Here is a 24,249-nt window from a genome sequence, read left to right on the forward strand (position 1 = left end):
TTCTAAGGGGAGAGAGTGGGGGAATATCAGATAATTTTTTTGTGGAAGGTAATTTGAGAGTGGAGAATAGGTGGAGAAAGAAGAAAAGGGCAGAAGGTAGGGAGGTACTTAGAGTGAACTGCTTAAATGAGGAAAAAAAAGGAGAATGAGTATAAGAAGAAGCTGAAAGAGGAGTGGGAAGTAGTAAAGGATAGAGTAGAACTAGGAGTGGAGGAGGAATGGGGATGGTTCAAGGAGGGAGTCATAAGGTGTGCAAAGATGGTGTGTGGAACAAGGAGGGCAGGAGGAAATAGAAGGAAAGGTAGTGAGTGGTGGGATGAGGAAGCAAAGAAGGGTGTAGAAGAGAAGAAGCAGGCATTCATAGATTGGCTACAAATTAGTATGAGGGAATCTTATGAGAGGTACAGAGTGAAGAGAAAGGAAGTTAAGCATAAGATAAAGGAAACAAAGAGGAGAGCAGATGTGGAATGGGGTAAGATTATGACAGAAATTTTTGAAAGTAATAAAAAGATGTGTAGGAAAGAAATTTAAAGAGGAAGAGGAGGTGAATCAAGTAGAGAAGAAAAGGTAAAAGGTGCAGATGGAGAGATGATAATGGAAGAGAAGGCAGTGAGAGGAAGGTGGTCAGAGTATTTTAGGGAGTTGCTAAATGTGAAGGAGGATAGGGAGGGAAAGGTAGTTGCAGTGGGAAGCGCTAAGAAAATGAGAGTGATGAATGGGGAAAAGGGAAGAGAAATATTGAAGGATGAAGTGAAAGCAGCTGTTAAGATGATGAGAGCAGGTAAGGCACCTGGGTTGGATGGATGCCAATCAGAATGTCTAAAGAAAGGAGGTACAGTTATGGTGGACTGGGTGGTGAGGTTATTTAATGTTTGTTTAAGAGAGGGTAGAGTGCCAGAGGACTGGAGGAGTGCCTGTATAGTTCCACTTTACAAGGGAAAGGGGACAAGTGTGAGTGTATTACCGTATTTTCCGGCTTATAATGCGCATCGGGTTATAATGCGCACCCATGCACTTCTTTATCTCAGTACACAGATAGCGCGCACCGACGTATAACGCGCATGCCCGATCGCATTTGTCTATAACGCAGTTTTACCTTTGTATTTATATCATGTGAACGAGGTTACATACATACATACATATACCAAGGCTTTTTCCCCCTTCCAAGGGAGGTAGCCAAAAAGGGGAAGGCATAAAAACACTCCCACCCATTTCATCCCTAAATACACTCCACACCCCTCCCACCCTTCCTCTCATCTGAGCACCTCCTGGATGACGGGTCATCCCTGCACCCTGCCCACCGCCCTGGGTCAGAAGCAGTGTCGCAGGACACAGCACATCCACAGCAAGGCCGCTTCATTTAATCGGCGACCCCCCCTCTCCGTCCCCCCTTGCATATAAGGAGAGGACGGGGAGAAATCCCTTCGGGCTGCGTCAAAACTCACTCACACACACTACCCCACCCCCACCCCCCCGCCCATTTCTCCCCATGCAGTCACAACATCATCCATATACAACCATTCTCCACTCACCTCTGTCTTCCGTCCTCTCCCTTCCTTCCTCAACAGACATGGTTACATGGAGAAGTATTTTTCATTGGCTAGAGCCACCGCTGGGAAATCTGTTTATTTGTCACTAAATTAAGTGTCAGTTTAGGCTTCAATCAGGACACAACTAAGAAAAATTCAGAACTACATGTACCGCAATATGACTCATGTTGTGCATTGGTCCCTTATTACTTTGTAGCTTAAATAGTTTGTTGGAAATATGATCTAAAAAAGTTTATTGAGAGTAGAATATACAGAAAAATTTCGGGATTTTTACAGAAAATGTTCATTTTATATCTTGAGGAAATAATTCGTCTTTATCATTTTTTTTTTTATTTAATACTGAAACAAACTACAGCCTGTTTCGTTTTAGCTTTGAACCTGCAATGACAGTGGTGAAATAGGACAGTCTCTCATCGAGGTGACGTTTAGTTAATATAACTCCCGAAAGAGGGTGTTGTAGTCAGGTGTTTGACACGTTTATGAACGGCTGCAACGGAATTTGTACCATACCTAAAGTGAAGCAACAAAGCCAATATAAAAATTCAAACTAAGATGCTGTGAACATGGGCAAATATCATGAATATTGATCATGTTTCATGGTGTTTAGGCCTATTTAAACATGAAAAATAAGATTCGATAGATACCTACCTATACCAAATATTCATATACGGTAGCCCATGCTGGCGTATTCTTTCATGTCACCATGGCTGTTCTTCTTGTTCTCACGGAACGTCACGGAGAAGTGTGCGTCCCGACTTTGTTGTGAAAAAAAATTACACACACAGCCGCAGAATTTTTATCGTAGGCCGTAGATAATGCGCACCGCCGGATAACGTGCAACCCCCATTTTTAGGACCTTCCAACGGAAAAAAGTCGCGCACTATACGCCGGAAAATACGGTAGTTACAGAGGGATCAGCTTGTTGAGTGTAGTTGGGAAGGCTTATGGGAGGGTGTTGATTGAGAGGATATGAGAGGAAGAGAGGTAGTAATTGGTGAGGAACAGTGTGGTTTTAGGACAGGTAGTGGTTGCGTAGATCAGATCTTTGTGGTAGACAGATATGTGAGAAAGCTATAGGAAAAGGTAAGGATGTTTTTTGGGCTTTTATGGATCTGGAAAAGGCTTATGACAGGGTAGACAGGAAGACACTGTGGGAGGTACTGTAGATATATGGGATAGGAGGAAAGCTGTAAGAGCAGTCAAAAGTTTTTATGAGAGTAGTAGAGCTGGGGTATTGGCTGCATGTTATTGTGGCAGAGTAGCATGCAGTTGATACTTTAGGGTCAATATGAGGTGCCTCTACGGACCAGAGCCACACATCATTTTGTCTGTGATAGAGGAAAACTCTGTACATAGAGAAATGATGACACTTTTATACTACGACTGTCCCTCCGTTATGCTGTCCCCCAACCCCTTGTTACTGTCCTGTACCATATCTCTGAATATTAATTTCCTTTTTTCGCCTACCTACCCTGTTGTGGGGGCAAAAGAATACTGCCACCAAGTATTTCCACTTGAGTCATAAAAGGCGACAAAAAAGGGATGGGGGATGGGATTAGGAGTCCTACTACCTGTAGCCCCAAAAGGGGATATTCTTAAAAAAGAAAGAAAAGGCATAAGAGGGTCTGGGAGCTTTCCAACCAGTACCCTAAGGTTTGGGTCTTTTAATGTGCATGGATGTGGTACAGGTGAGAGTAAAAGGGAAGAGATAGGCAGTATGTTTGTGAGAAGAAAGATGGATGTACTGGCTTTGAGTGAAACTAAAATGAAAGGAAAGGGCAACTGTGAGTTTGGGAGTGTAGCTGGGAGATACTCAGGAGTGAAGAGGGGACGAGGGAGAGAAGGGGTGGCTATACTAGTAAGTGAAGAGATAAGTAAGCAGATAGTGGAGTGGAAGGAAGTGTCATCAAGGTTGATGTGGATGAAGGTGAAACTGGGAAAGGAGATGTGGGTTTTTGTAAGTGCATAAAGACCTGGTAGTGAAAAGAGCGTAGAGGAAAGGGAGGCTTTTTGGGTAGGTATAAATGAGTGCATAGAGGGATTAGGGAGAAATGTCAATGTAGTTGTATTGGGAGACCCAAATGCTAGGGTAGCTAATGAACCAATTCATGGAGTGATTGGGAAGTATGGAGTTCCAGGTAAAAATCGTAGTGGAGAATTAATGGTGGAGGTGTGTCTTGAGAGTTGATGATAGCAAATACAGTGTTTAAGAAGAAAGTCAAGCATAAGTATACATGGGAGAGGGTGGTGGATGGAAGGGTGGCAGATAGAGCATTAATGGACTATATAGTGGTGACCAGGAGTATGGTAGGAAGAGTTAAGGATGTACATGTTCTAAGGGGAGAGAGTGGGGGAATATCAGATCATTTCCTGGTGGAAGGTAAATTGAGAGTGGAGAAAGAGGAAAAGGGCAGAAGGTAGGGAGGTACTTAGAGTGAACTGCTTAAATGAGGAAAAAAAGGAGAATGAGTATAAGAAGAAGTTGAGAGAGGAGTGGGAACGAGTAAAGGATAGCGTAGAACTAGGAGTGGAGGAGGAATGGGAATGGTTCAAGGAGGGAGTCATAAAGTGTACAAAGATGGTGTGTGGAACAAGGAGGGTAGGAAGAAATAGAAGGAAAGGTAGTGAGTGGTGGGATGAAGAAGCAAAGAAGGGTGTAGAAGAGAAGAAGCAGGCATTCATAGATTGGCTACCAATAAGGACGAGGGAATCATATGAGAGGTACAAAGTAAAGGGAAAGGAAGTTAAGCATAAGATAAAGGAAGCAAAGAGGAGAGCAGATGTGAAATGGGGAAAGAATATTACAGAAAATTTTGAAAGTAATAAAAAGATGTTTTGGAAGGAAATTAAAAGAGGAAGAGGAGGCAAATCAAGTAGAGATGAAAAGGTAAAAGAAGCAGATGGAGAGATGATAATGGAAGAGAAGGTAGTGAGAGGAAGGTGGTCAGAGTATTTTAGGGAGTTGCTAAATGTGAAGGAGGATAGGGAGGGAAAGGTAGTTGCAGTGGGAAGCACTAAGAAAATGACAGTGATGAGTGAGGAAAAGGGAGGAGAAATAGGGAAGGATGAAGTGAAAGCATCTGTTAAGATGATGAGAGCAGGTAAGGCACCTGGGTTGGATGGATGTCATGCAGAATGTCTGAAGAAAGGAGGTACAGTTATGGTGGACTGGCTGGTACATACATACATACATATACCAAGGCTTTTTCCCCCTTACAAGGGAGGAAGCCAAAAAGGAAAAGGCATAAAATCATTCCCACCCATTCCATCCCTGAATACACTCCACACCCCTCCACCCTCCCTATTATCTTAGCACCTCCTGGATGACGGGCATCCCTGCACCTTGTCCACTGCCCTGGGTCAGAAGCAGTGTCACAAGACACAGTACATCCACAGCAAGGCCCCTTCATTAAATCGGCGACCCCCCCCTCTCCATCCCCCCATGCATAAAAGGAGAAGACGGGGAGAAATCCCTTCAGGCTGCGTCAAATTTTGCTCACACATACTACCTCACCCCCCATCCCCCCGTCCATTCCACCTCATGCATCACAACATCATCCATATACAACCATTCTCCATTCACCCCTGTCTTCTGTCCTCTCCCGTCCTTCCTCAACAGACATTCCCCTCTTCCCCAAAGCCCCCTTTATCCCATCCATCCACCTCATCCTAGGACGTCCCCTCATGTTCACTCCCTCCACATCTGCCTACCATACCTCTTTCATTAGTTATTTAATGTTTGTTTAAGAGAGGATAGAGTGCCGGAGGACTTGAGGAGTGCCTGTATAGTTCCGCTTTACAAGGGAAAGGGGGACAAGTGTGAATGTAGTAGTTACAGAGGGATCAGCTTGTTGAGTGTAGTTGGGAAGGCTTATGGGAGGGTCTTGATTGAGAGGATTAGGAGAGGAACAGAGGGAGTAATTGGTGAGAAACAGTGTGGTTTTAGGACAGGTAGGGGATGTGTAGATCAGATTTTTGTGGTAAGGCAGATATGTGAGAAAGCTATAGGAAAGGGGAAGGATGTTTTTTGGGCTTTTATGGATCTGGAAAAGGCTTACGACAGTGTAGACAGGAAGGCACTGTGGGAGGTATTGCAGTTACAGGTACTCCTCGTTTAACGACCTACTCGGTTAGCGACGACGCGGAGTTACGATGGGCTTCATGACAGACGTTTAACGTAAATCTCCTGAAGTTACGACGTCGTGTACGATAATTAATTAAGTTGGCTGAGGCAAATTTGTATGATGTTATAATTGAACTTGTACGGTGGATATTAGCTGTGAGGTAAAGTGTTCTAAAGCTTAGGTCTACATTGCCATCCTGCAAGCTGCAAAAGCTACCTGGGGTACAGTATATACCGGTAGTGGTAAATTTTTAGTTTCGACCATGGGCGCAATATAGCAATAGAAAATTAATTATTAATTTTGTAAATTATAATGTATCAAAGTAATATGCAATTTTGTGAGCGGAAAAAAAAAGGTGCTAAAACAAATTTCGTAAGTAATGAAGTCATGTCGGACGAATGGTACACCATGTTTGTTATGATAGATGCCGATGTCGAAGAAATAAAAGGATGATGAATTCGTCTAACCTAAACTAAACTAACCTGACCTGTGTTTGATAAATCATTACCTACAAATTAAATGTCATCCGGCTCGTCCTCGTTGTTGTCGTCGTGAGAGACGTTGGCAGACGACAAGATGGCGTCCCAATCCTATGCTACCGACTTCGTTCATTAGCATATTTTCTTGTAGCATGGTATTTTTTACTTTCATTTCCGCCCACAAAATTGCATATTACGTTGATACATTTTAATTTACAAAATTAATAATTAATTTTCTATTGCTATATTGCGCCCATGGTCGAAACTAAAAAAATACCCCGGTATTCAATATGGAATGTCAGCATACACAGATTTGGTCATATACGGTAATTTCAGGAACCTAATCACCGTAAATAAACAGTAAATAGAGCTTTAATGTACTGTATAAAAGAGGGAAAATACACAAAAATAAAGATACATGTATTGCTGGACATTGTACATACAGTACATGTACATATATGTATACACTTTAGCTTAATGACCAATTCGGTTAACAACGGCGCGCTGGTCCCAATTGTCGTCGTTAAACAAGGAGTGGTTGTATATGGGATAGGAGGAAAGCTGTTAAGAGCAGTCAAGATTTTTTATGAGAGTAGTAAAGCTTGTGTTAGGATTAGAAATGGAGAGAGTGAATGGTTTGAGGTAAAGGTGGGACTTTGTCAGGGATGTGTTATGTCACCCTGGCTATCGAATCTTTACATGGATGGAGTGGTGCGAGAGGTGAATGCAAGGGTAGTGGGTCAGGGGTTGGAGATGGTTAAAGAAAATGGAGAAAAGTGGGAGGTGAGCCGGCTGTTGTTTGCTGATGACACTGCGCTTGTAGCAGGATCAGAGGAGGGAATGAGGAAGTTAGTAACAGAGTTTGAGAAGGTGTGTGAAAGAAGGAAGCTGAAGATAAATGTGGGCAAAAGTAAGGTGATGAGATGTACAAGGGGAGAGAGTGACAGCAGGCTGGAAGTGAGCATTAAGGATGAGAAACTGGAAGAAGTGGATAGTTTTAGATACATGGGTGCAAATGTGGCAGGAAAGGGAGGAGTGGGGGTGAAGGTAGAATGTAGATTGAGAGAAACGAGTAAATGCCTTGGTGGATTGAAAAGTGTAATGAGAAATAGACATCTGGGAATGGATGCTAAGAGGAGGTTATATGAAGGAGTGATTGTGCCAACAGCAATGTACGAGGCAGAAACATGGAACATGAGAGAGGAAGAGAGAAGGAGTTTGAATGTGTTTGAGATGAAATGTCTGAGAAGTATGATAGGGGTTACTAGGCTAGATAGAGTGAGAAATGAGGAGGTGAGGAGGAGAACAGGGGTGGAAAGGGAACTGGGAGATAGGGTTGATGAAAGAGTATTAGGATGGTTTGGACACATGGAAAGAATGAGTGAAGAAAGATTAGTAAAAGAAGTGTGGAAGGTGGAGGTGGAAGGAGTGAATATGAGGGGACGTCCTAGGATGAGATGGATGGATGGGGTGAAAGGGGCTTTACAAAAGAGAGTAATGTCTGTTGAGGAAGGACGGGAGAGGACAGAAGATAGGGGTGAATGAAGAAGGGTTGTGTATAGATGAGGCTGTGATGCATGAGGGGGAGTAGGTGGGGGCTGGGGGGTGAGGAAGTATGTATGAAAAAAATTTGACACAGCCCGAAGGGATTTCTCCCCATCTTCTCCTTTTCTGCATGAGGGGATGGTGAGGGGGGTCACCGAATTTATGAAGCGGCCTTGCTGTGGATATGCTGTGTCTTGCAACACTGCTTTTGACCCAGGGCAGTGGACAGGATGCAGGGATGACCCGTCATCCAGGAGGTGCCCAGATAGGAGGGATGGAGGAGGGTGGAGGGGAGTGGAATATATGGGAAATGAAATGGGTGGGAGGGATTTCTATGCCTTTTTCTTTTTGGCTACCCCCCATGTAAGGGGGAAAAAGCCTTTGGTATATGTATGTATGTAGTAGAGCTTGTGTTAGGATTAGAAATGGAGAGAGTGAATGGTTTGAGGTAAAGGTGGGACTTCATCAGGGATGTGTTATGTCACCCTGGCTGTTCAATTTATACATGGATGGGGTGGTGTGAGAGGTGAATGCAAGGGTAGTGGGTCAGGGGTTGGAGATGGTTAAAGAAAATGGAGAAAAGTGGGAAATAAGCCAGCTGTTGTTTGCTGATGACACTGCGCTTGTAGCAGGATCAGAGTGGGATTGAAGAAGTTAGTGACAGAGTTTGAGAAGGTGTGTGAAAGAAGGAAGTTGAAGATAAATGTGGGTAAAAATAAGGTGATGAGATGTACAAGGGGAGAGAGTGACACCAGGCTGGAAGTGAGCATAAAGGGAGAGAGACTGGAAGAAGTGGATAGTTTTAGATACTTGGGTGTGAATGTGGCAGGAAAGGGAGGAGTAGTGGTAGGGGTAGAATGTAGATTGAGAGAAGCGAGTAAATGCCTTGGTGGATTAAAAAGTGTAATGAGAAATAGAGATTTGGGAATGGATGCTAAGAGGAGGTTATATGAAAGAGTGATTGTGCTGATAGCACTCTACGGGGCAGAAACATGGAACATAAGAAAGGAAGAGAGAAGGAGTTTGAATGTGTTTGAGATGAGGTGTCTGAGAAGCATGATAGGGGTTACTAGGCTAAATAGAGTGAAAAATGAGGTGAAGAGGAGAACAGTGGTGGAAAGGGAGCTGGGAGATAGGGTAGATGAAAGAGTATTAGGATGGTTTGGACACATGGAAAAAATGAGTGAAGAAAGATTAGTAAAAGAGGTGTGGAAGACAGAGGTGGAAGGAATGAATATGAGGGGGCATCCTAGGATGAGATGGATGGATGAGATACAAGGGGCACTACAGAAGAGAGGAATGTCTATTGAGGAAGGGCGGGAGAGGACAGAAGATAGGGGTGAATGGAGAAGGGTTGTGTATGGATGACGGTGTGATGCATGAGGGGGAGTGGGTGGGGGATGGGAGGTGAGGAAGTATGTATGAGTAATTATTTGACGCAGCCCGAAGAGATTTCTCCCCTTCTTATTTTCTTGATGAGGGGACGGAGAGGGGGGGTCGATGAATTAATGAAGCGGCCTTGCTGTGGATATATTGTTTCTTGCGATACTGCTTCTGACCCAGGGCAGTGGACAGGATGTAGGGATGACCTGTCATCCAGGAGGTGCCAAGACGAGAGGGAGGGAGGAGGGTGGAGGGGAGTGGAATATGTACGGGATGGAATGGGTGGGAGTGGTTTCTGTACCTTTTTCTTTTTGGCTACCCCCCATGTGAAGGGGAAAAAAGCCTTTGGGATATGTATGTATGTATCTTTGATGATTCTCTCACAAATTTTAACTATTGTACTCATTAGGGACACCTGTCTAATTTGTTGGGTCTTCTTTATTTCCCCCTTTATATATCGGCACTATATTGGCATTTTTCTAGTCTCCTGGTAGTTTTCCTTCTTTGAGTTAGCATTCAATTATTTTGTATATTTTTCCTGTTAGTTCATCTATACATTTCTTTAGTATCCAGTTTGCAACTGTGTCTGGGCCATGTGACTTGTTAATGTCAGGCTTTAATATTTGATTCCTTATTTCATTCTAAGTAATGTTTAATTTCTTCAATGGAGGAAATCCTACTTTGATTTTTCCTCTTTGGTGAATAGATTTGAAATGTTTGTTCATAATATCTGCCATTTCCATATCTTCTGTGTATTCTCTATTACCTTAATGTAATTTGTGTGTTTCCTGTTTATTTTTTAGCTTGCCGTTTACATATTTATAAAATGATTTGGGTTGATCTTTACAATCTATTATGTCCTTTTCATAATTTCTCTTTTCTTCTCTACATATTTTTACATATTCATTTCTTAGTTTGGTGTATATTTTCCATTTCTCTTTTTTTTTTCTTTTTCCACCTTTTCCAGGCTTTATCTCTTCTGTATTTTGCCTCACTGCACTTTTTATTATACCAGGATTTTATATATACCCTTTCCTGTTTTTGTCTAGGTACATACTTATCCACACCTTCATTATAGATTTCCTTCCAAATTGTCCATTTCTCTTCCACCTTTGTTTCTTCATTATTAATTTTTTTCCAATTTGCTTCTCGAAAGAATTTTCTAAGTTTCTCAAAATCTGTTTTGTTGTACATTAGTCTTCCTTTTCTGTGTTTTTCGTTAATTTCTATATTTGTTTCTTCATTTAATTCTAGTTCTATTAGTATGTGATCACTTTTTCCAATTGGTGTCTTGTATTCGATTTTATCCACAATTTCGGGTTCTGATGTGAATATCAAATCCAATCTTGAGGGTTCATTGTTATTTCTATATCTGGTGTTTTCCTTGACCCATTGCGTCAATGTGTAATCAATGGTCATTTCCAGTAATATGTTTCCCCAGTGATCTTCTCCACCTTTCACAGTCATTTCTTCACCACATATTTCTTTCAAGTTAAAATCACTCATAATTACCAGATTTCCTTCTTTCTTTAGTATTTCATTTAGTGTTTTTCTTGTGTCTTCCAGCATTTTGGAGTGTTTGCTTTCATTCCATGCGTGAGTTTTAGGTGGGACATAAATCACTGCATACTTTCTATTTTTCATATCTCTATCCTCAACTCTTATCATAATCAGTTCTACATTGTTCTCTCCTTCTGTAGTTTTTGTCACATTTAGGCCTTTTTTGGTTAGTAACACCACTCCTCCACCCTGCTTTGTTTCTCTATTTCTGTACCAACAATTATGTAATCCTTGGCCTATACTATTTGGTGGTAATGATCCTTTTGATTTTGTCTTCACAATCCCATTATATCTGTTTTTTCTTGTTCTAGACAGTCATTCAATTCATCGATTCCTGATATCAATCCATCTATGTTGGTATATGTTATCTTTAATTTTTTTCGTTTTCTTCCTTTTCTTCTTTCTCCTGCATTTCCTTTTCTCTTATGTACCATTTCCTCAGTCTCAAGTCCATCATTCTCCTTCATTTCTTTTTCTATTCTTTTCTCGTTCTTTTCCTTAGCTTCCTCTTCAAATGTTTTTCCTTTTCTTTTTCCTCATCACTCAGTTCATTTGTTCTTTGCCCATTTCTTTAAATAGTATTTTTTGGTTTTCTTTGTCTTCTTTCATTTGGTTTTTTATTTCCATCATATTTGATTTTTTTAATTTTCACCAACTTTGCCTGCCTCTATTAATATTTTTTCATTTTTATTTGTGTCTTCATTTTTCATCTTTTCATTATGAGATTTTACTCACCCATTATCCTTGCATTTACCTCTTGCACCACCCCATCCATGTATAATTGAACAGCCAAGGTGACATAACACATCCCTGGTGAAGTCCCACCTTTACCTCAAACCACTCACTCTCTCCATTTCTAATTCTAACACAAGCTGTACTACTCCCATAAAAACTCTTGACTGCTCTTAACAATTTTCCTCCTATCCCATATATCTGTAATACCTCCCACAGTGCCTTCCTGTCAACCCTGTCATAAGCCTTCTTTAAATGCATAAAGGCCAAACAAACATCCTTACCTTTTCCTAAAGCTTTCTCACATATCTGCCTTATCAGAAAAATCTGATCAATATAACCCCTACCTGTCCTAAACCCACACTGTTCCTCACCAATGTATTGTGGTATATGGACTAAAAGAAAAACAGGGATTGGCGAGGTACATGAGAGAAAAAGAAGAAAAAGAGACAGCAGTATAAATCCTAAATGAAATTCAGGGGGGAGAAAGAGATGCACGCATATGCCTGGAAGAGACATAGAGAATTGGTCGCTATTCTAAGGATAGAAATCAACCTCTAAAGATAAAATTAAGGTCACAGATGGTAGTAGAAGACATATTTGAAAAAGTAGGCAACTTGGCAAAGAGTGAAAAGTACAATAACATATGGATAAAAAGAGAAATGAATATTGAGGAATTAGAAAAAGAAAAGTCACTAAGAGAAGAAGCAAAGGAAAAAAACTTGATGAGAACAGAGACAGAATGCAAAGAATTCCATTGGAGAGTAATCGACATGAGATTGAGACAATGGCGCATCAAAACGAAAAAACCAAGGACAGAAAAAATAATGGAGAAGGAAGAAAATTAAAAGTGGCCTATACTAACATTGACGGATTAATTTCAGGTCTGAACGAACTCAATGATTATCTGTTAGAAGAAAAACCAGACATAAGGGGAATTGTAGAGACTAAACTAAGAGGTGAAATACCATCCATCGTTATTGGACAAGGCCTGTACAATTACTGGATAAAAAACAGGGACAAGAAACAGGGAGGGGGAATCATGTTCTTGGCCAAGAAAGACCTAAACGTGACAAAAATTGCAGAGGGCAAAGGTAATGTTGAACTGATCATGATAAAAGTCGAAGGCAAGAATGTGAAAAGCAGAAAGTTTGTGGTGACCTATGTGCCCCCAAAAACGAATGCTTAGAAAGAGAACGAACATACAAAAATGCTAGAAGATACAAGAAAATCACTAAATGAGATACTAATGGGTAAGGGTAATCTGGTAATTATGGGGGACTTCAATTGCAAAGAAATTTGTTGGGACAACATGACAGTGCGAGGAGGAGATGACTTGTGGGGCAATGTACTGCTAGACATGACCATGGAGTACACAATGACCCAATGGGTCAGTGAAAACACAAGGTACAGAAACAAGGAAGAGCCATCGAAACTAGATTTAATATTTACAACAGAACCTGAAATAGTGGACAAAGTCCAGTACAAAACACCAATTGGAAAGAGTGACCATGTACTCATCGAAACTGTACTAAAGGAAGAAATAGACATGGAGAGGAATGAAAAGCATAGGAAAGGAAGATTGATGCACAACAAAACAGACTTTGCAAAACTAAAGACATTCTTCCGGAATGCAAACTGGGAAAAATTCTATATGGAAGAGACAACAGTGGAAGAGAAATGGAATATATTGATGGATAATTACAATGAAGGGGTGAACAGGCATGTACCAAGACAAAAGCGAGAGAGTACATTAAATGTTGGTTCAACAAAAGATGCAGTGAGGCAAAAGACAGAAGGGACAGAGCTTGGAAAAGGTGGAGAAAAGACCAAAAACAAAGCAAATGGCAAATTTAAATGAACTATAGAAATGAGTATGTTAATGTGAGAAGAGAGGAAAAAAGGAACCATGAGAAGGATATTATAGATAAATGCAAAGATCAACCCAAGCTATTCTATCGGCATGTGAATGGTAAACTTAAAACCAAACAGGAAATGGTGAAACTACGCCAAGGAAATATAGAATACACAGAAGAATTAGAGATGGCTGAAGTCATGAACAACCACTTTAAATCTGTCTTCACCAGAGAAAAAATACAAAATTGGGACGTAGATAATAACAAGCAATCTCCCCACATGAATGAGTTCACATCACAAAAAGAAATATCAGAACATCTATCAAAACTGGACGTCAGAAAATCACATGGCCCGGATGGTATTGCAAATTGGATTCTAAAGGAATGCAAAGAAGAACTAACAGACAAAATACACATCATAATAAATAGCTCACTCAAAGAAGGAAAGATACCTAATGACTGGAAAAATGCTAACATTGTACCAATATATAAAGGAGGAAACAAGGAAGAACCCACCAACTATAGACCAGTATCACTAACAAGCACTATAGCCAAAATTTGTGAGAAAATCATCAAAAATAGATGGGTAAAACATCTGGAAGACAACATATTAAACCCAAGACAATTTGGGTTCAGACAAGGAAGATCATGCACCACAAACTTAATGTGCTTCTACTCAAGGCTAATAGACATAGTGCAAGAAAGAATTGGATGGGCTGATTGTGTGTTCCTAGACTTGCAAAAAGCCTTTGACAAAGTACCACACAGAAAATTACTAAAAAAAACTGGAACATATAGGAGGAATACAAGGGAACCTACTAAAATGGATGGAGGACTTCCTGACTGGTAGAAAGATGAGAGTAGTGCTCAGAGAAAAATATTCAGATTGGAAATAGGTGATCATTGGAGTATTGCAAGGATCTGTACTGGCACCAATAATGTTTGCTATCTATATGAATGACATGGATGAGGACGTGAACTGTTACATGAGCTTCTTTGCTGACGATGCCAAACTGTTAAGGAAAGTAGAAACTGATAAGCACTGTGAAGCACTGCAAGAAGACCTGAATAGGGTATGGAACTGGAATCAGAAATGGGAAGTGGACTTTAATACTAAGAAGTGTAGCATAATGGAGTTTGGAAAAAGCAAAAACAGAATATCAGGAAAATATACAATTGGAACCAAGGAAGTAAAGAAAGTAGGATCCGAAAAAGATTTGGGAGTAATTATCACAAACAACTTGTCCTATGATAAACAGATTAACAAAATTGTCGGGGAGACTTACAACTTGCTAAGATCAATAAAAGTGGCATTTGCATACTTGGACGAAGACATGATAGAAAAAATATTGGTAACATTGATAAGGCCTATCATACGAGGAGAGATTGGCTAAACTGGAGTTACCAACACTGGAGCAAAGAAGAGAGAGAGGTGACCCATTGACCATCTACAGAATCATGAAAAGGTACAGAGATACTTGATAGAGAGGACTTACTTAACTGGGACAAGAGAAACACAAGAGGACATGGAAAGAAAATAAAAAAACATTGCCATAGAAGAGAACTGAAGAAAAACAGTTTTCCACATAGAGTTTTGGACACTTGGAACAAACTGGATAATGAAATAGTATGCGCAAAAACCATTCATGAGTTTAACCCCTTCCATACGGTGCCGCACACGTAGGCGTCATGGACTTAGATCTCGGTGGCAGCAACCAATGCCAGCCGTACGACGTGTCGTAATAATATTCGCATCATAAAATATAGTCACCGCTTATATCGATCGTTCTCTCTTCACCCGTTAATTTTGATAACCATAGAAAATGCGATTACAAAAGAATTAGAAAGAATGTCATTATAGAGGGGCGACTACAATAAATATAATCAAGACGCCGATATGGCAGCCTCGCGAATACACTCGCTCCCCATGACGCCTACGTGTGCGGCACCGTATGGAAGGGGTTAAAAGCAAACTAGACACTGAGAGACACAATGGCGGGACACCACGAGCATAGCTCCCCTTCCCGCAAAATACAACTAGGTAAATACAACTAGGTAAATACCAATTACTCCCTCTGTTCCTCTTCTAATCCTCTCAATCAAAAGCCATAAGCCTTCCCAACTACATTCAACAAACAGAGCCCTCTGAAACTACTACATCCACACTTGTCCCTTTTTCCCGTGTAAAGCAGAACTATATACCTATATATCTATATACTAAGGGCTTTTTCTCCAATATGAAGGAGGTAGCTAAGTCAAAGGCATGCACCCACTATTTACCTGTAAAATGTGTTAATTGTTATTTTTCTCTTGTTATCCAGGCAACTATTGATGGCTTTTTGCGCTTTATTGAGGTAACTGTTCACCGATTGAAGCGGCCAGCCACCATAAGGAAATCCAGGGTGAGACTTTTTTCCAAGCAGGATCTACCAAGTGCATGACATTTTGCTTTTGAGCTTAACTATTCAGAAAAGCATGGGTTGCTTTTTATCACTACATCACTGGATTATATCCATTGCATACCTAAATTACACCTAAAATTTTTAGATTATTTTTCACCAATGATGTTTATCTTGTTTAGGTGAGCATTGTTTATGTGTGTTCTTGTTAGTAGAGTAGTCTTGCAGGTGCAACATATCAGTTTCTTAACCACTGGGTTGGCTCATAAGTCACTCAAGGATTGTCTGGGTAATTGGGTGGGTTAGTGTAAGATGAAGTGTTCAATGTCTTCTTGTTTCTCACTCTAGCCATTGGTGCCACAAGAAGGGATAAAATAAGAAATATGGAAGTGAGGTAAAGAATAGGGGTACATAAAAAAATGCAAATGTGGTTTTGGGCACATGGAAAAAAAGAATGAGGAAAGATTAGCATAAAGAGCATGGAAGGCAGAAGTGGATGGAGTGAACACCAACAATATTAGTTGTTGCCTCGAGTTTCACTAAGTGGAAAACCTGCAACCCCATAGCAGCTGGCAACAGTCCTTGGTCCCTCCCACAGGTCTCTCTGGGAAGAAACTTTGAACTGCTCTCTGTATTGTATTTGATTTGGGACTCAGTCTCTGGCTGAAAGTGATAGGAGAGAATCAGTCATTGGTTGTCAGCTCTCCATGTGAAAAACATTGAGAAATACAGTTGATTGAAAGATCTAGGCTCAGTCAAGAAACTTAGGGTCGTACTTTCAAAACTTTTCGCCACCCCTGGCGAATGCTGTCTACCACATAGAGTACTGGGTACCTGGAATAATTTAGACAAAAAAACAGTGTGTGCAAACACTATTCAAGATTTTAAGAAAAAACTTGATGCTGAAAGATACAAAGACGAGTCACCATGAGCATAGCTCCCTTCCCATGTAATACAACTAGGTAAATACTAGAAAGTAGAGCCTGACCTGGTTTTCTAGGTAACCTTAGGTGTCTTAATAGGTAATCTATAAAATCTAGTTTCCATAAGTATAGCTACCGAAGTTATTTTCTAATAGGAGTTATTTCATAATAGTAGATAGCGCTTGCCAAGGCTGGCAAAAGGTTTTAAAAGTACGGCCCAAAGTGTCAGCTCCTTTGGTCTGCACCTTCTAATAGAGGTAAGGGGGATTGACAGGTTTTGAATATGGACAGTATCACTGTCCATCTTGCAGCTGGTCCCTCAATGGAGTTAGTTTTAGAAGACCAAGATTGAGGTGGAGGGATGGGGTGAAAGGACTCTGAATGCATGTGGAATGTCTGTTGAGCTTGGTATATCACATAATTTGTTTTATTTAGTTTATATTATGCTGTAGAAAAGATTTAGGAATGTGATCTGATTTGTGGAAATGCTGTTTTTATTTCATTTCATTTGCATGAATATTTTGATATGATTTCATAATTATTGTTTTATAATTTCAGCTTATATAATCATACATGAAACATATATCCATATATAAGTAGGATATGTGGTTACAGGTAGCAGGCGGTAACTTAAAATCCAGTGGTGTTGGCATGAGTAGTGGTACTGGCCTATGTAGTGGTGCAAATGTAATAATTAGTACAGGCATGGCTAATAGTAGTATGCCAGGTGGTGCAAATCAAGCTGTTACCCAGCGAAGGCAGAGTCTTGGAGTAATTGGAAGAATTGGTGGCAGCTCTACCAGCTCAACTAGTCTTCTGGCATCCAACAGCAGCACATCACAGGTAGATGCTTCTGTAGCTTATTATTGCTTGTGCTTAAGGAAAATGTGCTATGATAGTGGTATATCTTCTTTCAAATTGGAGATATAAGTTGCATGATAAGGTTGTGCATTAAGCTGATTGAGAAATCACACTTTTAAATATTCAAGTACCTGTAGTTGCTTCAAAATTATATACTAATCACTAGATAATCATTACTTTATTATCCAATACATTGAACCTATTAGCATGTATGAAGGGGTGATTGTATGAAGGGGTGATTGTGCCAAAAGGACTGTATGGGGCAGAAACATGCAACATAAGAAAGGAAGAGTTTAAATGTATTTGAGATGAAATGCCTTAGAAGTATGGTAGAGGTTTCTAGGCTAGATAGATTGAGAAGTGAGGGGGTGAGGAGGAGAGCAGGGGTGGAAAGGGAATTGAGAGATAGGGTTGATGAAAGAGTATTGGGATGATTTGGACACATGGAAAGAGTGAGTGAAGAAAGATCAGTAAAAGAGGTGTGGAAGGCAGAGGTGAATGGAGTGAACATGAGGGGGGCGACCAAGGATGAGATGGATGGATATGGTAAAAGGGGCTTTTGGAAAGAGGAGAATGTCTGTTGAGGAAGGAAGTGAGAAGACAGAAGATAGGGGTGAGTGAAGAATGGTTGTGTATGGATGATGCTGTGATGCATGGAAGGGAGTAGGTGGGGGATGAGGGGTGAAGAAGTATGTGAATGATATTTTGATGCAGCCAGAAGGGACTTCTTCCTATCTTCTCTTTTTCTGCATGACAGGACAGAGAGTGGGGTTGCCAATTAAATGAAGCAGCCCTGGTGTGGATGTGTTGTGTCTTGCTGGATTGTTTCTGACCCAGGGCAGTGGGTAAGATGTAGGGGTGGTGAATGGGAGTGGACTATGTGGGGATGAAATGGGTGGGAGTGGATGGGCCATAGACTTTGGCTACCTCCCTTGTAAGGGGGAAAAAGTCCTTGGTATATGTATGTATTTAAGTATTAGCATATAAATACCCATGATCTTCAATTAAGTAAAATTTGCTGGAGGTTATGGAAACTGCAGAGTAATTTCTGCTACTAATAATTGGTAATTGTTTTTGTTAGTGGAGTTTATGCTTTACCATTTTATCAGTTATATTGCCTAAGGGGATTGTAGGGAAAATGTTCAGTGGGCGATCAGTATGTGTAGTATTACAAAGTTTATGATGTGTAAGTCATATTTTGTTTTCATTTTGGTGGTCATTAAGTAACATGCAAATTTATAAATTTATCAGAATACTAGTAATTAAGTCATTAAAAGTGTATGGCTGTGAAGAGATTGAGTGTATGTTTTTGAGAATGAAAGTTTATATATTAGGATAAGCGGAGCCAAGTTGAAAGAGATGGGTGTGTTGGAATTAGGGAGTGTGGTGAGAATGGTGTCATGAGTGATGAATTGGGGAGGGAAGGAAGGAGTGGCTCTTTTAGTAAATGATGAGATAGGAAAGTGTATAGTGGAGTGCAAGAAAGTATCTTCAAGGATAATGTGGATGAATGTGAAATTGGGGTGGGAGGTATGGGTTTTTATGAGCACATACAGTCCTGGTAGTGAGGAAAGTGAAGAGGAGAGGGATTCTTTTTGGATTGATTTAAATGAGTGTCTAGAGCAGCGTTTCTCAATCAGGGTTCCCTGGAACCCTAATGTTCCGCAAAAGGTACCTAAGGGTTCTGTGAGAACAAGTGAGGTAAGCTAATGCAATTTTGATTTTTTATTTAATTTCATATACGTAATATAATTAAACAGAAATGACATATTCTTGGTTATTGTAAAAATGTAATATAGATATCATTCTATCTAACCTATTATTACAATGAAAATAAAATGAGAAAGATATGTTATATGTGTTTTTTTTGCGCAGGGGTTCTTTGAGACATGCAATTTATTTTAAAGGATACACAAGGGTAAAAATGTTGAGAAACGCTGGTATAGAGAGTCATAAGTTTTTACATGAGTAGTAAAGCTTGTGTTAGGGCTGGAAATAGTGAGAATGGGTGGTTTGAGGTGAAAGTGGGGTTATGCAAGGGTTGTGTTGTGTCATCATAGCTATTCAATGTGTACATGGATAGGATGGTATGGGAAGTAGATGGGAGGGTGTTGGGCAGAGGAATGAAGATGGTTTGAGAGACTAGAGGGAAGTGGGAAGTGAGCCAGTTGTTGTTTACTGATGACACTGCACTTATGTCTGGGTTGAAAGAGAGTGTGAAGCAGGTAGTGACAGAGTTTGGGAAGGGGTGTGATGTAGGAGGAAATTAAAAGTAAATGTGGGTAAAAGCAAGATGATGAGATGTATAAAAGGTTAGGGTGGCAGTAAGTTCGAGGTAAGTCTTAAAGGAGAGAGGTTACAGAAAGTGGGTAGTTTTAAGTATTTAGGGTCACTTGCAGCAGGTAATAGAGGAGTAGGGGGTGGAGGTAAACCAGAGTTAAGGAAGCAAGTAAATGTTTTGGAGGAATGAAAAATGTCATGAGAAATAGGTATCTGATAATGGATGTGAAGAGAAAACTGTATGAAAAGGTGATTGTGTCTACAACACTATGGGGCAGAGGCTTGGAATTTAAGAGAGGCAGAAAGAAGAAATTTAAATGTGTTTGGAATGGCATGTTTGATAAGTGTGATGGGTGTTATGAGGATGGATAGAGTCAGATATGAGGGGGTGAGGAGGAGAGCAGGATTGGAAAGGGAGTTGGCAGATAGGGTAGATGAAATATTACTGGGATGGTTTGGGCAAAGGAAAGAATGAATGAGGAAAGACTAGCAACAAGAGTGTGGAAAGCAGAGGTGGATAGAGTGAACCTGAAGGGTAGACTAAGAATGAGATGGATGGATGAGTTAAAGGGGGCTTTGAGTAAAAGGGAAATGTCTGTTCAGCAGAGTATTTACCTAGTTGCTTACTTAGTTGTATTATATGGGAATGGAGCTATGCTCATGGTGACCCATCTTTGTATCTTTCAGCATCGAGTTTTTTCTCAAAATCTTGAATAGTGTTTGCACATACTGTTTCTTTATCTAAATTATTCCAGGTATCCAATACTGTATGGGAAGCTATTCTTTTTCAGATCTCTTCTATAGTTATCCTTTTTGAGTTTCTTTTCATGTCCTCTTGTTTTTCCATTGTCCCATTTTAGTAAATCATTCCTATCAAGGATTTCCATTCCTTTCATGATTCTATAGATAGTCAGTAGATCTCTTTCTCTTCTCTGCTCCAGTGTTGGTAATTCCAATTTGGACAATCTTTGTTCCTATGTTAATTTGGAAAGAGCTGGTGCCAACTTTGTCATTGCTCTTTGTATTCTTTCTTACATCTTTATATTCTTTTTAGTACTAGGTGTCCATAGTGTTGCTGCGTATTCCAGTTTTGGTCTTATTAATGTAACTAATATTTTTTAATAATTTCTTTATCCAAATAGTCAAATGCCACTTTCATTGACCTTAATAGGTTGAAAGTTTCTCCGACTACCTTGTTAATATGTTTGTCCGGTGTCATGTCTTTGCTGATTATTACTCCAAGGTCTTTCCGAGTTCATTTTTTTGACTTCTTCACCAATTTTATAATTTTTTTAAATTCTGTTTTTACTTTTTCCAAACTCCATTATGCTACATTTCTTGATATTGAAGTTCACTTCCCACTTTTGAGTCCATTTCCAGATTTTGTCCAGGTCTAATTGTAATGATTCACAATCTTCCTCTGTTTTTACTTTCTTTAGTATTTTTGTATCATCTGCGAAGAAACTCATATAACACTCTACTCCTTCATCCATGTCATTTATGTATATGGCAAACATGATTGGATCCAGCACTGACCCTTGTGGGACACCACTTATCATTTCTTCCCATTTTGAGTATTTATCTTTAATTACTACCCTCATTTTCCTACCAGTCAGGAAATTTTCTATCCACTCCAATAATTTTCCTCTGATGCTACCTATTGATTCTATTTTTCTTATTAATTTATTGTGTATTTACCCAGACGTATTTACCTAGTTGTATTTTACGGGAAGGGGAGCTATGCTCGTGGTGTCCCGTCTCCATATCTAATTTTTTCTGGAGCGTTTTTAAATTTGTGTATCATTTTTGCACACACCACATTTTCATCTAACCTGTTCCAAATGTCTATTATCCTATGGGGAAAGCTGTTCTTTTTTGGGTCTCTTCTATAATTGTCTTTCTTGATTTTCTTTCTATGTCCTCTTGTATCTCTACTATCCCATTTTATAAGATCCTCTCTATCAATAATTTCCATGCCTTTCATGATTATATAAATAGTTATCAAGTCTCCTCTCTCTCTTCTTTGCTCTAATATCTGTAGCTCAAGTTTTGCCAGCCTCTCCTCATATGATAGTTCTGAGAGTGTTGGTGCCAATTTCGTAATTGCTCTTTGCATTCTTTCAAGTTTTGTTATACATTTTTTTTGTACTTGGTGACCATGTCATCGCTGCATATTCCAATTTTGGTTTTATCAAAGCGACTAGTATTTTCTTCACCATTTCTTTGTCCAGGTATGTAAATGCCACTTTGGTTGATTTTATTAAATTATAAGTTTCTTCAATAATTTTGTTTATATGTTTCTCAGGGGACATATTATTTATAGTAATGACTCCTAGGTCCTTCTCTTTTTCCACTTTTTAAATTTCTTCCTCTCCCCCAATATATATTATCCCACTATTCTTTTTTTATTTCTTCCAGATTCCATTATACTACACTTGTTAATGTTGAATTCCATCTCCCACTTCCTACTCCATTCCCATTCTTTATTGAGATCACTTTGCAGTGATTTACAATCTTCTTTGATGTTCACTTTTTTCAGCATTTTTGCATTGTCTGCAAAGAAGCTCATATAACTTACAATTCCTTCATCCATATCATTAATATATATACAGCAAACATTATTGGGGCCAGTACTGTTCCTTGTGGAACTCCACTAATCACTTCATCCCAATTGGAATGTTGTCTCTTATCACCACTCTCATTTTCCTTTTATTCAAGAAGTCTTCCATCCACTTAAGTAGTTTGCCCTGTATTCCTCCTACAGTTTCTAATTTCTATAGCAAATTCTTATGTGGTATCTTATCACAAGCTTTTTTCAGGTCTAGAAAGGCACAATCAGCCTATCCATCTCTTTCCTGTGTTATATCTATTGGTCTTGAATAGAATCACATCAAGTTTGTGACATATGATCTTCCTTTTCTAAATCCAAACTGCCTCAGATTTAGTGCATCGTTTTTTTCCAAATGCTTTACCCATCTAATTTTGATCATTTTTTCACAAACTTTTGCTATGTACTTGTAAGAGAGACCAGTCTATAGTTTGTGGGGTCCTCTTTGTTTCCCCTCTTATATATTTGTACTATATTTGCTCTTTTCCAATCTTCTGGAACTTTTCCTTCCTTCAATGAACTGCTTATTAGACTAAGTATTTTGTGTGTTAGTTCATCCCTGCATTCTCTCAAATTCCAGTTTGCCATTTCATCTGGACCATGTGATTTTCTGACATCGAGATTACTCAATTGATTCATTATTTCATTCTTTGTTACTTCTATTTCTTTCATAGGGGAGACTTTCCCCTCCCATTCATCATCTCTTAAGCTGTAAGTTCTCCCTCATAAACACTGATTTAAAATGCTTGTTCATAATTTCTGCCATTTCTATTTCCTCTATGTATTCTATTCCTCCTTGTCGTAGTTTCAGTAATTCTTGTTTGTTCTTCAGTTTGTTGTTTAAAAATCTATAGAATAGTTTTGGTTGATCTGTACATTTTTCTATGACATCCTTTTCGTGTTTTCTATTTTCTTCTCTGTGCACTTGTACATATTCATTTTTATACATACATATACCAAGGCCCTTTCCCCCTTTCAAGGGAGGTAGCCAAAAAGAAAAAGGCATAAAATCATTCCTACCCATTTCATCCCTAAATACACTCCACTCCCCTCCCCCCTCTTATCTTAGCACCTCATGGATGATGGGTCATCCCTGCACCTGGTCCACTGCCCTGGGTCAGAGGCAGTGTCGCAAGTCACAGCATATCCACAGCAAGGCCACTTCATTAAATCAGCGACCCCCCCTCTCCGTCCCCCCATGCATAAAAGGAGAAGACGAGGAGAACCCTTAGGGCTGTGTCAAATTTTGCTCACACATACTAACTCACCCCCCATCCCCCACCCATTCCACCTCATGCATCACAACATCATCCATATACAACCATTCTCCATTCACCCCTGTCTTCTGTCCTCTCCTGTCCTTCCTCAACAAACATTCCCCTCTTCCCCAAAGCCCCCTTCACCTCATCCATCCATCTCATCCTAGGGCATCCCCTCATGTTCACTCCCTCCACATCTGCCTTCCATACCTCTTTTACCAGTCTTCATTCATTCTTTCCATATGTCCAAACCATCCTAATACTCTTTCATCCACCCTATCTCCCAACTCCCTTTCCACCCCTGTTCTCCTCCTCACCTCCTCATTTCTCACTCTATCTAGCCTAGTAACCCCCATCATACTTCTCAGACACCTCATCTCAAACACATTCAAACTCCATCTCTCTTCCTCCCTTATGTTCCATGTTTCTGCCCCATACAGTGCTGTTGGCACAATCACTCCTTCATACAGTCTCCTTTTATCATCCATTCCCAAGTGTCTATTCCTCATTACACTTTTTAATCCACCAAGGCATTTACTTGCTTCTCTCAATCTACATTCTACCACCACCTCCACTCCACCTTTTCCTGCCACATTTGCACCCAAGTATCTAAAACTATCCACTTCCTCCAGTCGCTCTCCCTTAATGCTCACTTCCAGTCTGCTGCCACTTTCACCCCTTGTACATCTC

The 24,249-nt window shown here is 39.9% G+C and overlaps 1 protein-coding gene across 5 annotated transcripts in view; it reads left to right on the forward strand.

Annotated features, from left to right (window-relative positions):
- Positions 1-24,249, forward strand: part of Iml1 (GATOR complex protein Iml1) — a 376,817-nt gene that overhangs the window by 146,074 nt on the left and 206,494 nt on the right. For 4 of the 5 annotated variants that reach the window (XM_076201722.1, XM_076201726.1, XM_076201724.1 and 1 more), the window contains exons 21-22: positions 15,551-15,631; positions 17,167-17,394. In XM_076201722.1, coding sequence (XP_076057837.1) covers positions 15,551-15,631; positions 17,167-17,394 — 309 coding nt within the window. The remainder of the gene's footprint in view (positions 1-15,550; positions 15,632-17,166; positions 17,395-24,249) is intronic. The other variant, XM_076201725.1, reaches the window with a different exon arrangement.

This window comes from Oratosquilla oratoria, chromosome 18 (assembly GCF_046742065.1).
Source record: "Oratosquilla oratoria isolate Oo_2021 chromosome 18, ASM4674206v1, whole genome shotgun sequence".
Lineage (NCBI taxonomy): Eukaryota > Metazoa > Arthropoda > Malacostraca > Stomatopoda > Squillidae > Oratosquilla > Oratosquilla oratoria.